At 33.2% G+C, this 13,375-nt stretch overlaps 1 protein-coding gene across 1 annotated transcript in view; it reads right to left on the reverse strand.

The window, feature by feature from the left end:
* MAP4K5 (mitogen-activated protein kinase kinase kinase kinase 5) overlaps positions 1-13,375 on the reverse strand; it is a 144,854-nt gene that overhangs the window by 120,695 nt on the left and 10,784 nt on the right. Inside the window, 1 exon segment of the mRNA XM_036841713.1 lies at positions 1,200-1,257. Coding sequence (XP_036697608.1) covers positions 1,200-1,257 — 58 coding nt within the window.

The raw sequence follows: 13,375 nt of genomic DNA on the forward strand, positions 1-13,375 counted from the left end.
TGGGGATATATGTATACATATAGCTGATTCACTTTGTTGTACAGCAGAAACTAACACAACATTGTAAAGCATTTATACTCCAATAAAGATGTGAAAAAAAAAATGGGCAAAGGATCTGAATAGATATTTCTGCAAAGCAGATATACAAATGGCCAATATGCACATGAAACGATGTTCAACATCACTAATCATTAGGGAAATGCAAAAAAAACCCTACAATGAGATACCCCCTCACATCCATTAGGGTGGCTGCTATAACAAATAAAGCAGAAAAATAACAAGTGTTGTAAAGGATGTGGAGAAACTGGAACACTTGTGTAGTATGGATGGGAATACAAATTGTATAGCCACTGTGGAAAACAGTATGGTGGTCCTCCAAAAAAATAAAAATAGAAGAATTCTGGCATGGATGGTGGTGATGGTAGCACAACATTATGAATGTATTTTATACCACTGAACTGTACACTTTAAAATTGTTTGGATGGCAAATTTTATGTTATGTGTACATTACCACAGTAAAAAGAATGAAAGAAAGGGGAAAGAAAGAGAAAAAAAAAAGAAACTGGAGAAAAAAGAAAGCTACTACTGCTCTCATTAGAAACTTTTAGGATATCAAAATAAGTAAATAGTTTCAGGTTTTATACAGTTGTTTTACTTTCAAAGCAAGTTACTCAGTATGTTTTAAAACAAACAGTCTTCGGACAGATAGAAGTGTAAAAATACAAGAATTAGGCTAAGACCAGAATTATTAAACCTATCAACCAGACAGGGAATGGCTGACATATAAAATATAATTATCCTGAATTTCACCAAATATTCCCCCAAATCAATGAATACTTTACTAATCAAATTCTCATAAAAGCTAAAATTGAAGTCCAAATATTTCACTATCATCTTAAAAGAAAATTAATTTAACATTACTTTAACATTACTTTTTGTTTGTCAATGTGTCTTTCAATTTTTGAATGTGCATATTTCAGACTTTAACAACAAAACTACTGCATCAAATTCGTCTTTAACCAACAACCTCCAGTGGAATTTAATGTAACCATATAGGAGATACCCTTTTTATGACAACATAAGACTCTTTTGGAAGAAGGGAAACAAGGAAGGAAATATGGAAAATGCTTTTAAGTGAAATATTTATGAACTGCACAAGAAAAGTGTTCAAAAATTGTCTTGAGAGTTTTAATACATACCAGGCTCCAATTTGATAATTTTTACTGCAGCCAGCTCTCCCGTATGTATATTTCTGGCCTAAAATAAAAATGAAAGTAAAACTTTAAAAAAGTCTGTCAACTATATAAAAGTTACTTGGTACTATGTTAATTAGTTGCTTATCAATCAGGCTTTTAACAAAACTGAAAAACAAAATCTTTATTTCCAGTGAAATGAGTATACTCATTTTCCCAATAAAGAAAATATAGAAAAAATACACACACACACACACACAAAATTCTCTTTAATCCCACCACTAAAAAACAACTACTGTTTAAAATTTTGGTGTCCTTCCTCTAAGTCTTTCCTTATATTTACTTAATTAAAAAAATACTCATGGTTTTTATATATTTTATAAATACAGTCATAGGTCATTAAAGGAAAATAAAAAACCAAATCATCTGTATCTTACTACCTAGAGAAAAAAAGTTAACGCTTAGTGTACGTATTTCCTTTTTTGCCCTGTGTATGTGTGCTCAAGTGTGTACGTGTTATAGAAGATGTGCCATCACAGTCTTCGACAACATGATGTGCAGTGCTGCCTGATTTTCCACTGATGGTATATATAATTTATTTAACTTATCTGCTATTAGGAATTAATTTATCTGTTATTAGGATTTTAATATTATTTTGGAATTATAGAGATATATATATATATATATATATCATAGCTTTATATCTATCCACAGCCTTGATTATTTCCTTCAAATAAATTCCTAGAAGAGAAACTACTTACCACTTAAGAAAATATCATGGATAGACTTAGTATAATTAATGCTTCAATGATTATCACTGCAAATATTTTAGCACATATCAAAGTTTATCAGTAAGGCAACCTATAAACATAATTGTTAAGTTAAAAAGTATGTGGATTTAAAATGGACATATTGCCATATTGCTCTGAAAAAAATTATGGGGATTCATACTCTCACCAACCTTAGATGTTAAATCTACGTCTGCCAAGTTGTACTATAGGTACAGATTTTTATTTTATTTTTTTAAAATTATGTACTTTCTCAGTGCTCTACATAATTTTAAATGTCTATATAATAGTTCATATAACCATTTTCCCTTACTGTTAGATATTAAGGATGTTATACATAGTCTTTTCATTATTTAAGACTATTTCTTTCAAATGGATTCTAAGGTATGAGATTACTAGGTCAAGGGTATAAATATGAACATTTAAGGCCATCAACACATACTGCCAAAATAGTCTAAAAGCACTGTGCCATAATATTGTCAACGTTAATATGAGTGCTCATTTTCATTACACCCAGTGTGGCACACTCTATGTGGAAATGCTATTTAATAATCTACAACATTTTTCATTTTAGTATATTAGATTTGAATATGAATTTTCACACTTGGCATAAATAAGGAACATATGATAAAACAGAAAAGAATGACAAAGAATGTAGGGAAGAGAGCCTCAGAAGGGATATTTTTAGAAATGACATATAGAGGGTGAGAAAAATAATAGAATGGGGGAGACGGATGCAGAGGGAAAGTCACAAACAGAAAGGTAGAAGAAAAAAGGATTTTTTCTACAGCAGCAGTCTCAAATATTTTCTGATGAGAAGTTCATATTTTCCCCATCTATTGCGGTAAATAGGGTAAGGAGGAGTCTCAGGAAGAGAAAACAAACAATTTAACTCCCCCCATCCATGGTTACCCTTCCCCCAACTGCAAACGCATTTAGAGAAATGGGAAAAGGTCAGCCAGAAGCCTCACACCATTCCTACCCTCTCCTCTTCCTTGCCTGTGACAAAAGAATCGCCTCAGGTCTTTTCCCCATTCCTAAGATCTTTCAGCATTTTATATCCATACAGTGGAGTATTATTCAGTGATAAAAAGAAATGAGCCATCAAGCCATGAAAAGATATGGAAGAACCGTAAATGCATACTGCTAAGTGAAAGAAACCGGTCAGAAAAAGCTACATACTATATGAGTCCAACTATATGACATTCTGGGAAAGGCAAAACCATAGAAAGAGTAAAAACAACAATGGTTGCCAGGGGTCTGGGTGAAGAGAGATGAACAGGTGAAGTACAGGGAATTTTTAGGATGGTGAAACTATTCTCATATGAAACTGTAATGGATACACGTCATTAGGTATCTGTCAAAATCCATAAAACTGTACAACACAAAGAGTGAACCTTCACGTAAACTATGAACTATAATAATATATCAATACTTGTAATACTTGGTTCAATAATCGTAATAAATATACCACACTTAATGCAAGATGTTAATAAAAGGGGAAACTGCATAGGTGGGTGGTGGGTGAGGTGTGGATGAATGTAACTCTATGTATCTGCTCAACTAATCTGTAAATATAAAACTATACTAAAATTAAATCTATTAATTATTTTTAAAAGAATATACATAAAATTAAATTTTAAGTATATTGATACTTTCAGACATATTAAGTCAATTTTTATGATTAGAATCAACACAAATATGTTGTATTTCAATTTAACAGAACCAAAATGACATAAGAACCAAGGACACCTTTTTTCAGAGATTCTGAGGGACTCGGGAAGGAACAGATCACTGGAAGATTTGAACAATCACAGAACCACATAAAATAAATATGGTATTTTAAAATTCAGCTACACCATGCATAAGCCAAAATATACTATATGCCGTTACAGAAATTTAAAAAAAAGAATATAAGCTATAACTCCCACTGACAGAGTAAACACTTAAGTGTCAGTCTCCATTTTGAAGACATATTTCTGTTCTCTCCAAATGAAGAACCGATGGGCAAATGTTCATACTCTGTAATTTTCCAGCTGGATTTTTAAAACAGAAAGCAGTACCAGGCTCTTTTATAATGAAAGGCAAAGAGGCTTTCAGAAAAAAAGATCTAAACAGAGACTTCACAGATTCAATTTACTAAAGAGATCTTTCAGAAATTTAACTATACAATTTCACACTATAATCCAGTGGAGTCATACGCAATACTAGTTTTTGAAACCCAACATTTCCTTTCAACAAATTAAGTGTGATATTCTCAAGTATTTTTTTTAACTTTAACACACAAGAATTTAAAGATCCTACACTGTGTTTATAAAAGGAACTAACAGAAATACCACAGCACCTCTACAAAAAGATCTAAATATATTTCTGATTCCTATTTATTTTAGTAGGTTATTGCTATACACTAATATTTAGACTTAAGGGTATACCGAACACCTAGAAGTCCAATAAAATATTTTACTATAGTATATCTCTTATTTAATTCTTTATTAATCAGGAATTAAAATTATTAGGTGGAAAAAGATAAATAATAAATGGGATCAATGTCACTATAAAACCCATAAAAGAGCCTTTCCACTTAAATTAAGTTTCTATTCTCATTGCCAAGGTGTTTCCCTTATCTCTTAATATTTCCAAGTCAATTTACTACCGGAGACGTATTTTTACTCAAACTCTCCTGTCTGGATTTTTAATTCATAGTAAAAATTTAAATTTCCACTTGCACCAAGAAAAAACAATTAAAGATGTTTATCTTCCTAACTTATCCATTTCTATTTCAACAATATTATGCAGTTGCCAGTTTTATAAGCCATGAACTTTCCAACATGCTGTAAAATTTTTAATGTGACTAAAAAATAATTAAAAGAAAAGTCTTGAGTTATCAACAAAAAATAGAAAGATATGATTTAAGGCACAGTACCTCTCAGTGGTGAGGAAGCTGGAAGATAATTTCTTTTAACAGGGGTAAAAAATGTAACTGGCAAGTATTGACAGTCATCTAAAAGTTATAGCAACCAAGACGGTCACCATGAAGATAAATGAGATCAGCTCTTGTATTCCACTTCACTGTTCTTCACATTAGGCCCCTCATCCTATCCCCAGGTAACTTCCTTCCAGCATTTCTTAGGGTCACAAAACTTTTCCATGAAGCCAACTGGGGGCATCAATTTCAAATATACACCTTTCCTCCAAAAATATTCTTTAATATAACAATAGAGAATCCAGATATCTCAATATTTAACAAGCTATCTCTTGTGGCTAGTGACTACTTCTCAGAGTCAAAAGTATGCATCCCAGACTTAAGAATATGAACTACGATACAAAAGTAGTAACACAGCATCTGTAAAGTTTGAAGAAAGCCAAGTAGCTGGTTTGCCCACAAAAGAAGTAAGCAGTCAATTATGTCATAGGTTGTAAAACCTCTATATCTGATTCTTTATGGAACATTGTTTTTGACAGGTTCATTCAATCAACAAATATTACTGAACACTGAATACCAAATATTATTATTTAACAAATATGTGCCAGGCACTGATATTGATACTGGGGATATAACGAAACAAAACAGTGCTGTCTTTAGGAAGCTTTTTATCAGTTGGTGAGACAGAGAAGTGAATAGTAAATACAACAAAGTGTGACAAATCTCTCAAAGGTGATACAAGACAACACAGGAGGGTTCTGAGCCAAGTCAAAGCTGGTTGCAGAAAGCTTCCAGGAAAAAGTAAATCTAAACATGGATATTATGAGAGACTTTCTTGGGAAGAGTGGGGTGGGGTAAGGGATTATAACAGAATTCCGGCAAAGGTGTAAAGATAGGAGAAAACATGGTCATTTCAAAGTAGTAAAATTATCTTGTATTAAGGGAAACATAAGAGTGTAAAGAGACGATGGTGAGAGACAACATTCCTTTGAAGCTCAGGAAAGATTGTATCACCCACTATCCTACTGTAGCCATCATCTACTAACTTCTTGGTCACCCCTTCTTGTTCACTCAGGACTTTATGGTTCCTGGCTCACAGTCTTCCTCTCCACCCCTTTTCTTGGTACCATTCTTAGAGACTTCAACATCCAGATCTACTCTCTGACTTTTCAATCCTTAGCCTCCTATCTGAATCTTGACTTCAAACATCGTAATTCCTGATCATGACTTCCTACCCTTTCAGCTCATTTACTCTAGTCTTCCCATTCCAGTGATCTTTCCACCTCATCAATCCAGTGCATTCCCATATGACTACCAATTACATCTCTCAATTCCTCGTATCTTCCCTTAACTGTCAGGGTTCCATGGTGCACCACTCTATTTATAATCACTCCCTTACAAACAACCTTAACTTCCTTCTCCTCTTATCCTCTGTCATACTAGTGTAGCAAAATCCTAATCTGATTAAACTTGATTATCCACCAATTCCATACTGATATTGAATAGCTAAATGATACTGGGGAAAAATGTATAAAATCAGACTAACTGGTGTTATTTTCAAATCATAACACAAACCTCAAACTACAAACTACAACTTCTCCATTAGGTTTGATTTTCTACTCTTCAAAAAGAACATTTTATACCTCTCTCTTAAAGCCTTCAATAATGCCTAAGCCTCTGTTTACTCACTCCTCTGTTACCTATCCTAACACAGAATTTCACCTTTTCTTTACCTAACACTGTCCTATGTAGTCCTATGGCTTTAACAACCATCTCCAGGATAAATCTCTCCTCACCCAGCTCCAGACTCCTAAATCCATGGAAACCTGACAGGCATGTCAACCCTAACATGCCTAACACATAACACTCAGTTTTCTCTGCTCCATAAACCCATTCATCCTCACATCTTCCCAATCTAAATAAAATTTACTGCAGCCAGCCAGTTGCTCAAGTACAAAACCCAAGGTCATTCTTCATTTCTTTCCTTCACATTCTTCACATCTGATATCTCAGCAAATAGTGATGGCTTAAAAATATAAAGCAAATCCATTAACTTTCCTCTATCTTCTCTGCTATGCTCTAGTCCAGCTTGTCTCCATTAGGAATTAGCAAACTAATGTGAATGCAAAGGAATAGCAAGTCTAGGATAACCCCTAGTTTCTAGATTGTACAAGTGAATACACACTGTGATTCCATTCACTAAGATGACAGACACAGGAAGATGGACACATTTTATGGGTGGAGGGGAAGGACAGTGAAGGAACATAGATAAGGGGCTCAGATATGAACATATTTAAAATTTAGGTTCCTATGGAAAACTAACTGGAGATATGGAGATATCCGGTAAGCCACTTAATAGCTCCTGAAGCTCAAGAGCTAACATGGACTGGAGACAGATTGGGCATCATCAATATTATTGAATCCAGGCCAGTAGATGACATAACCTAGGAGGAGTATGTAGAGTTAGAAGAAAAGAGATTCAAGAGCAGAATCCTAGAATATTACCCACATTTAAGGGATAGGGAAAAAAAACTCTCCACAACAGATCACATGCCAGACCACAAAACAAATTTCAATAAACTTAAGAAGAAGGTAATCATAGCAAGCATCTTTTCCAACCACAATGATATGAGGCTAGAAATCAACTACAAGAAAAAAAAAAAACTGCAAAAAAATACAAACACGTGGAGGCTAAACAATATGCTACTAACCAATGACTGGGTCACTGAAGAAACCAAAGAGGAAATCAAAAAATAACTGGAGACAAATGAAAATGGAAACACAACCATCCAAAATCTATGGGATGCAGCAAAAGCAGTTCTAAAAGGAAAGTTTATAGAAATACAAGTGTACCTCGGGAAACGAGAAAAATCTCAAATAAACATCTAACCATACACCTAAAGGAACTAGAAATAGAAGAACAAACAAAACCAAAAGTCAGTAGAAAAGAAATAATAAAAATGAGAGCAGAAATAAACGAAATAGAAAATTTTTAAAAATGGGAAAGATCAATAAAACTAAGAGCTGGTTCTTTGAAAAGATGAAGAAAATTGATAAATCTTTAGCCAGACTCATCAAGAAAAAAAGAAAGAAGACCTGAATAAAATCAGAAATGAAAGAGAACTTACAGCTGACATCACATATATCAAAGGATCATAAGAGAATATTACAAACAATTATATGCCAATAAAATGGACAACCCAGAAGAAATGGACAAATTCCTAGAAACATACAAACTCTCAGGACTGAATCAGGAAGAAACAGAAAATATGAACAGATCAATTACCAGTAATGAAATTACATCAGTAAAAAAATTTTTTTTCCAACAAACAAAATTCCAGGACCAGACATCTTAAAAAGTAATTCTACCAAACATTTAAAGAAGAGTTAACACTTATCCTTCTCAAATTACTCCAAAAAATGGAAGAAGAAGGAAAACTTCCAAACTGATTCTAGGAGGTCAGCATCACCCTGATACCAAAACCAAAGACACTACAAAAAAAGAAAATTAAACAACAATATCACTGAACATAGATGCAAAAATCCTCAACAAAATATGAGCAAATTGAATTTAACAATACATTAAAAGGATTATACATTATGATCAAGTGATATTTATCCCAGGGATGTAAGGATGGTTCAAAAGCTGCAAATCAATCAATGTGATACACCACATTAACAAACTGAAGAATAAAAATCATATCATCATCTTGAGAGATGCACAAAAAGCGTTTGACAAAGTTCAACATTCATTTATAATAAAGACTCTCAACAAAGTGGGTGGGTATAAAGGGAACATACCTCAACACAATAAAAACCATATATGACAAATCTACAGTCAACATCATACTTAACAGTGGAAAGCTGAAAGCATTTCCTGTAAGAGCAAGAACAAGACAAGGATGTCCACTCTCACCACTTATATTCAACACAGTTTTGGAAGTCCTAACCACAGCAATTAGAGAAGAAAAATAAATAAAAGGAATCCAAACTGGAATAAGTAAAACTGTCAGTGTTTGTAGATGACATTATATTATATAGAGAGAAAATCTTTAAGATACCACAAAAAAACTATTAAAACTAATAAATGAATTTAGTAAAACTGCAAGATAAAAATTAATATATTATTGTAGCTTTATAGTATAGTTTGAAATCAGGGAGCATGATACCTTTAGTTTTGTTTTTCTTTTTCAAGATTGTTTTGAAACCTATTGTGTCTCTATACACTAGTAATTAACTATCAGAAAGAGAAATTAAGAAAACAATCCCATTTACAATTGCATCAAGAAGAATAAAATACTTAGGAATAAATCTAACCAAGGTGGTAAAAGACTTGTACTAGGAAAACTGTAAGACACTGATGAAAGAAACTGCAGACAACACGAACAAAGGGAAAGATATGTCATGTTCATGAATTAGAATAATTAATATTATTAAAATGACCATACTACCGGTGGCAATCTACAGATTCAATGCAATCCCTGTCAAAATACCAACGGCATTTTTCACAGAACTAGAACAAATAATTCTGAAATTTATATGGAAACACAAAACATTCCAGATAACCAAAACAATCTTGAAAAAGTAGAACAAAGCTGGAGGTATCACACTCCCTGATTTATTTATACTATAAAGCTACAGTAATCAAAATGGTATGGTACTGGCACATAGGTCAATGGAACAGAATAGAGAGCCCAGAAATATCCACACTTATACAGTCAATTAATCTATGGCAAAGGAGGTAAGAATATATAATGGGGAAAAGACAGCCTCTTCAAAATATGGTGCTTGGAAAACTGGAGAGCTACACGCAAAAGAATCAAACTAGACTACTTTCTCACACCATATACATATACCTTAAACTCAAAATGGATTAAAGACTTAAATGTAAGACCTGAAACAATAAAACTGAGGAAAACACAGGCAGTACACTATTTGACATTGGTCTTAGCAATATTTTTTTGAACGTCTCCTCAAGTAAGGGAAAAACGAAAATAAAAAAACTGGACTACATCAAACTAAGAAGCTTTTGCACAGCAAAGGAAACTACCAACAAACAAAAATGTTGCCTATTGAATGGGAGAAGATATGTGCAAACATAATATCCCATAAGGGGTTAATATTCAAAATACATAAACGGCTCATACAACTCAACATCAAAAAAACCCCAAAAAACCAGATTAAAAAATGGGCAGAGGACTTGAAGTGACACTTTTCAAAAGAAGACATACAGAGAGCCAACATACATATGAAAAAATGCTCAATACCACTAATCAGAGAAATGTTAATCAAAACCACAATGTCACAGCTATCAGAATGGTTATCACCAAAAAGACAAACAAACAAATAAAAAGTGTTGGCAAGGATGTGGAGAAAAGGGAACCCTCATGCACTCTTGGTGGGATGTAAATTGGTGCAGCCACTATGGAAAACATTATGAAGGTTCCTCAAAAATTCAAAAATAGAACTGCCATATGATCCAGCAATATCACTTCTGGGCATGTATGTGAAGATAACAAAAATACAGATTCAAAAAGATACGTGTGTGCCACTATTCACTGCAGATTTATTTACCATAGCCAAGATATGAAAGCAACCCAAGTGGAGATACACACACACACACACACACACACACACACACACATAAAGGAATATTACTTAGCCATAAAAAATGAAATCTTGCCATTTGTGACAATGTGGATAACCTCGTGGGTATTATGCTAAGTGAAATAAGTCAGACAAACACTGTATGATTTCACTTGTATGTGGAATCTAAAGAACAAAATAAACAAAACAAAACAGAAACAGATCAAAGAACAAACCGGTGGTTGCCAGAGGGGAGGGGGATGAAGGATGAGTAAAATAAGTGAGGGAGAGTAAGAGGTACAAACTTCCAGTCACAAAATAAATAAGTCACAGTGATGTAATATACAGCATAGGGAATAGAGTCAATAACAGTGTGTAATAAATTTGTATACTGACAGATGGTAACTAGACTTACTGCTGTCATCATTTTGTAATGTATAAAAATATCAAATCACTCTGTTGTAATCTGAAACTAATATAATACTCTAAGTCAACTACACCTCAATAAAAATTTTAAAAATAGGTAGGTAGGTAGGTAGATAAGAAGGAGGGAAAGAAGGAAGGGAGGGAGGAAGGAAGGGAGGAAGGGAGGAAGGAAACAGACAAAACTAAAACTACAACTACTCTAGAGATACTGTTCTATTAGAATCTCAGTTTGGAGGAAATTTTGGAAATGATCTAACTCAATCTTTTTTCTAAAAAAGCAATTTTCTTCTTCTTAGTTTATGGAGGTCATTTGATCAATCTCATACATTCATTTTGTAGGATAAATTTAGTTGTATAAAGACTTTTTATGATAAGCAAAATCTACTCTCCTATAATTTCTCCTCAATGGTCCCAGTTTTGGTCTATGAGATAAAGTTGATTGAGTCTATTCCTCCTATGACAAATTTCAGATATCTAAATTCATTGATTTATTCAGTAAGTATGTATTGATTTATTCAGTAAGTATGTATTGCCATTCCTATGGCAGTTAGGGGGCCTAGTTCTAATTTTAACTCTGCTCAGACAGAAACATAAAAGCTCCCTTCTATCTATGGATGAAACATGCTAACTTCTTCAACATGCTACATACAGATTCCAGACTCTGTACCACCATTCTGATTACTATGTGTTTTGACTATGTGCTCAAAGTCTGATGTCCAACAAAAATGATAGTAGTTAAAATATTAGATTCATTACAAAAGTCATGTTATAAGTGACTTTTCTTTCTTCAAATTTCTATAAAGTTATGATATTTTTAAAATTTAAAAATAAATGTTGAAAGTGTTATATTCAAAACACAATGCAGTACTTTATCCTGTGGTAAGAGTAAAGTGCTTCATTTTACTTCTATTATAAATCTTTTTGGGAAAAAGGGAGGTCATAAACACATATTATATACTATATAAATTATGTAAATTTCAAGGAAACCACTTCCAATAAGATTATCAAATTTATGTCAACAAAATATAATAAGGGGGGAGCCACACATAGCATATCCTCCACATGAAAATTTAATATAAAGATTAGTCATTCATTATTTTTTCATTTACTCAGCATCCCTTATGCATCAGGTACTTCAGGTATGAGGGTAGTACTGGTGGGGTGACAGCAAAGAATTAAAGATTTATCTGCCTTGTTTGAGTTTCAATGGGACAGATTTTAGATCCAAACAGGAAAGTTTTCTATAGCACTTAAAAAGGAACCAACTGCTTCTAGTATATCATTATTTAAATAAGTTAAATGACCCTTTGTCAAGGATAGGGTAGGGGACACATGTACTGTGTAAGAGGTCCCTGCCAGCTCCCAAATTCCTTAATTTTTGTGAGGCAAGTTATTTCCAAGCTGCCTTCCAGATCTAGACAGGTGCTCCCTCTCCCACAGAAGGAGGCTGTACTGCAGGGTTTGCCCCACTACCAGGCAGACATATTCAGAGTCTAAGGCCTGCCTGTTAGGGTGACCCCAAATCTGTCCAGATGACTTATATCTCAGGACACACTAAAGACTTAGTATGTTAGGATACTTACTTGTCTTTGAAAAGAATTTTTCTAATCCTCTCCTAATACAGATTGATTTTATTAAAGGGAGCATTCCTTCTAGAGGATTACTTAAATTGTAATTATCTGGAGGCCTTCATGGCAAAGCAAAGGGAGAAAAGGGCTTGAGTTAAGATTAAAAGAGGTAGGGAAAAAACAAACATGAAAACGTAAGTGTAAAATAAGGTAACAGAAATACATTACATTACATTATTAATAATAAAAAAAAGAGGTAGGAAATATGTAAACTCTCAATCACTGCTGGTGGGTGCCAACTATTGCGGGGAATAATAGGTCAAATTCACTAAAACTTTAGCCAGAAGGACTCCCCCAGGATTGGCATCTCTTGCCCCATGTGCAGCCACATTTTCATGCAGTGTGAAATTAACAACGTGGATAAAGATCTCAACACAAGGAAAAAAAGAAAATTTAATTCTAGAAATTTACTTAAAGAAATAATTAGATATGTGAAAAGAATTTGTTCAAGGATACGGATCACAGCATGCTTATAATAAGGAAATACTGGAGATAATCTGCTTGTTCAACAATAATGAATTAAACACTGTACAATGATACAAGGAAATAATATACAAATATTAAATGTGTATATCTACTCACATGAAAAGTTGTTTGTGACATACTGTTAAATGAAAAAAGCACCTTATCAAATATATATGCTATATAATATACTACATATAGTATGCTTAAATATATGCTTATACAATATATATTATGATCTATGTATGTGTCCTTAATATGACTTTTTAAAAGTCTTGAAAGATATACAAAAATGTTCATCTTTCGGTAAAAGAGGTACATGTAATTTTTCATTTACTCCTACATCCAAGTTTTCGAAAATAAATACAT

Source organism: Balaenoptera musculus, chromosome 2 (assembly GCF_009873245.2).
Source record: "Balaenoptera musculus isolate JJ_BM4_2016_0621 chromosome 2, mBalMus1.pri.v3, whole genome shotgun sequence".
In the NCBI taxonomy this organism is placed as follows: Eukaryota; Metazoa; Chordata; class Mammalia; order Artiodactyla; family Balaenopteridae; genus Balaenoptera; species Balaenoptera musculus.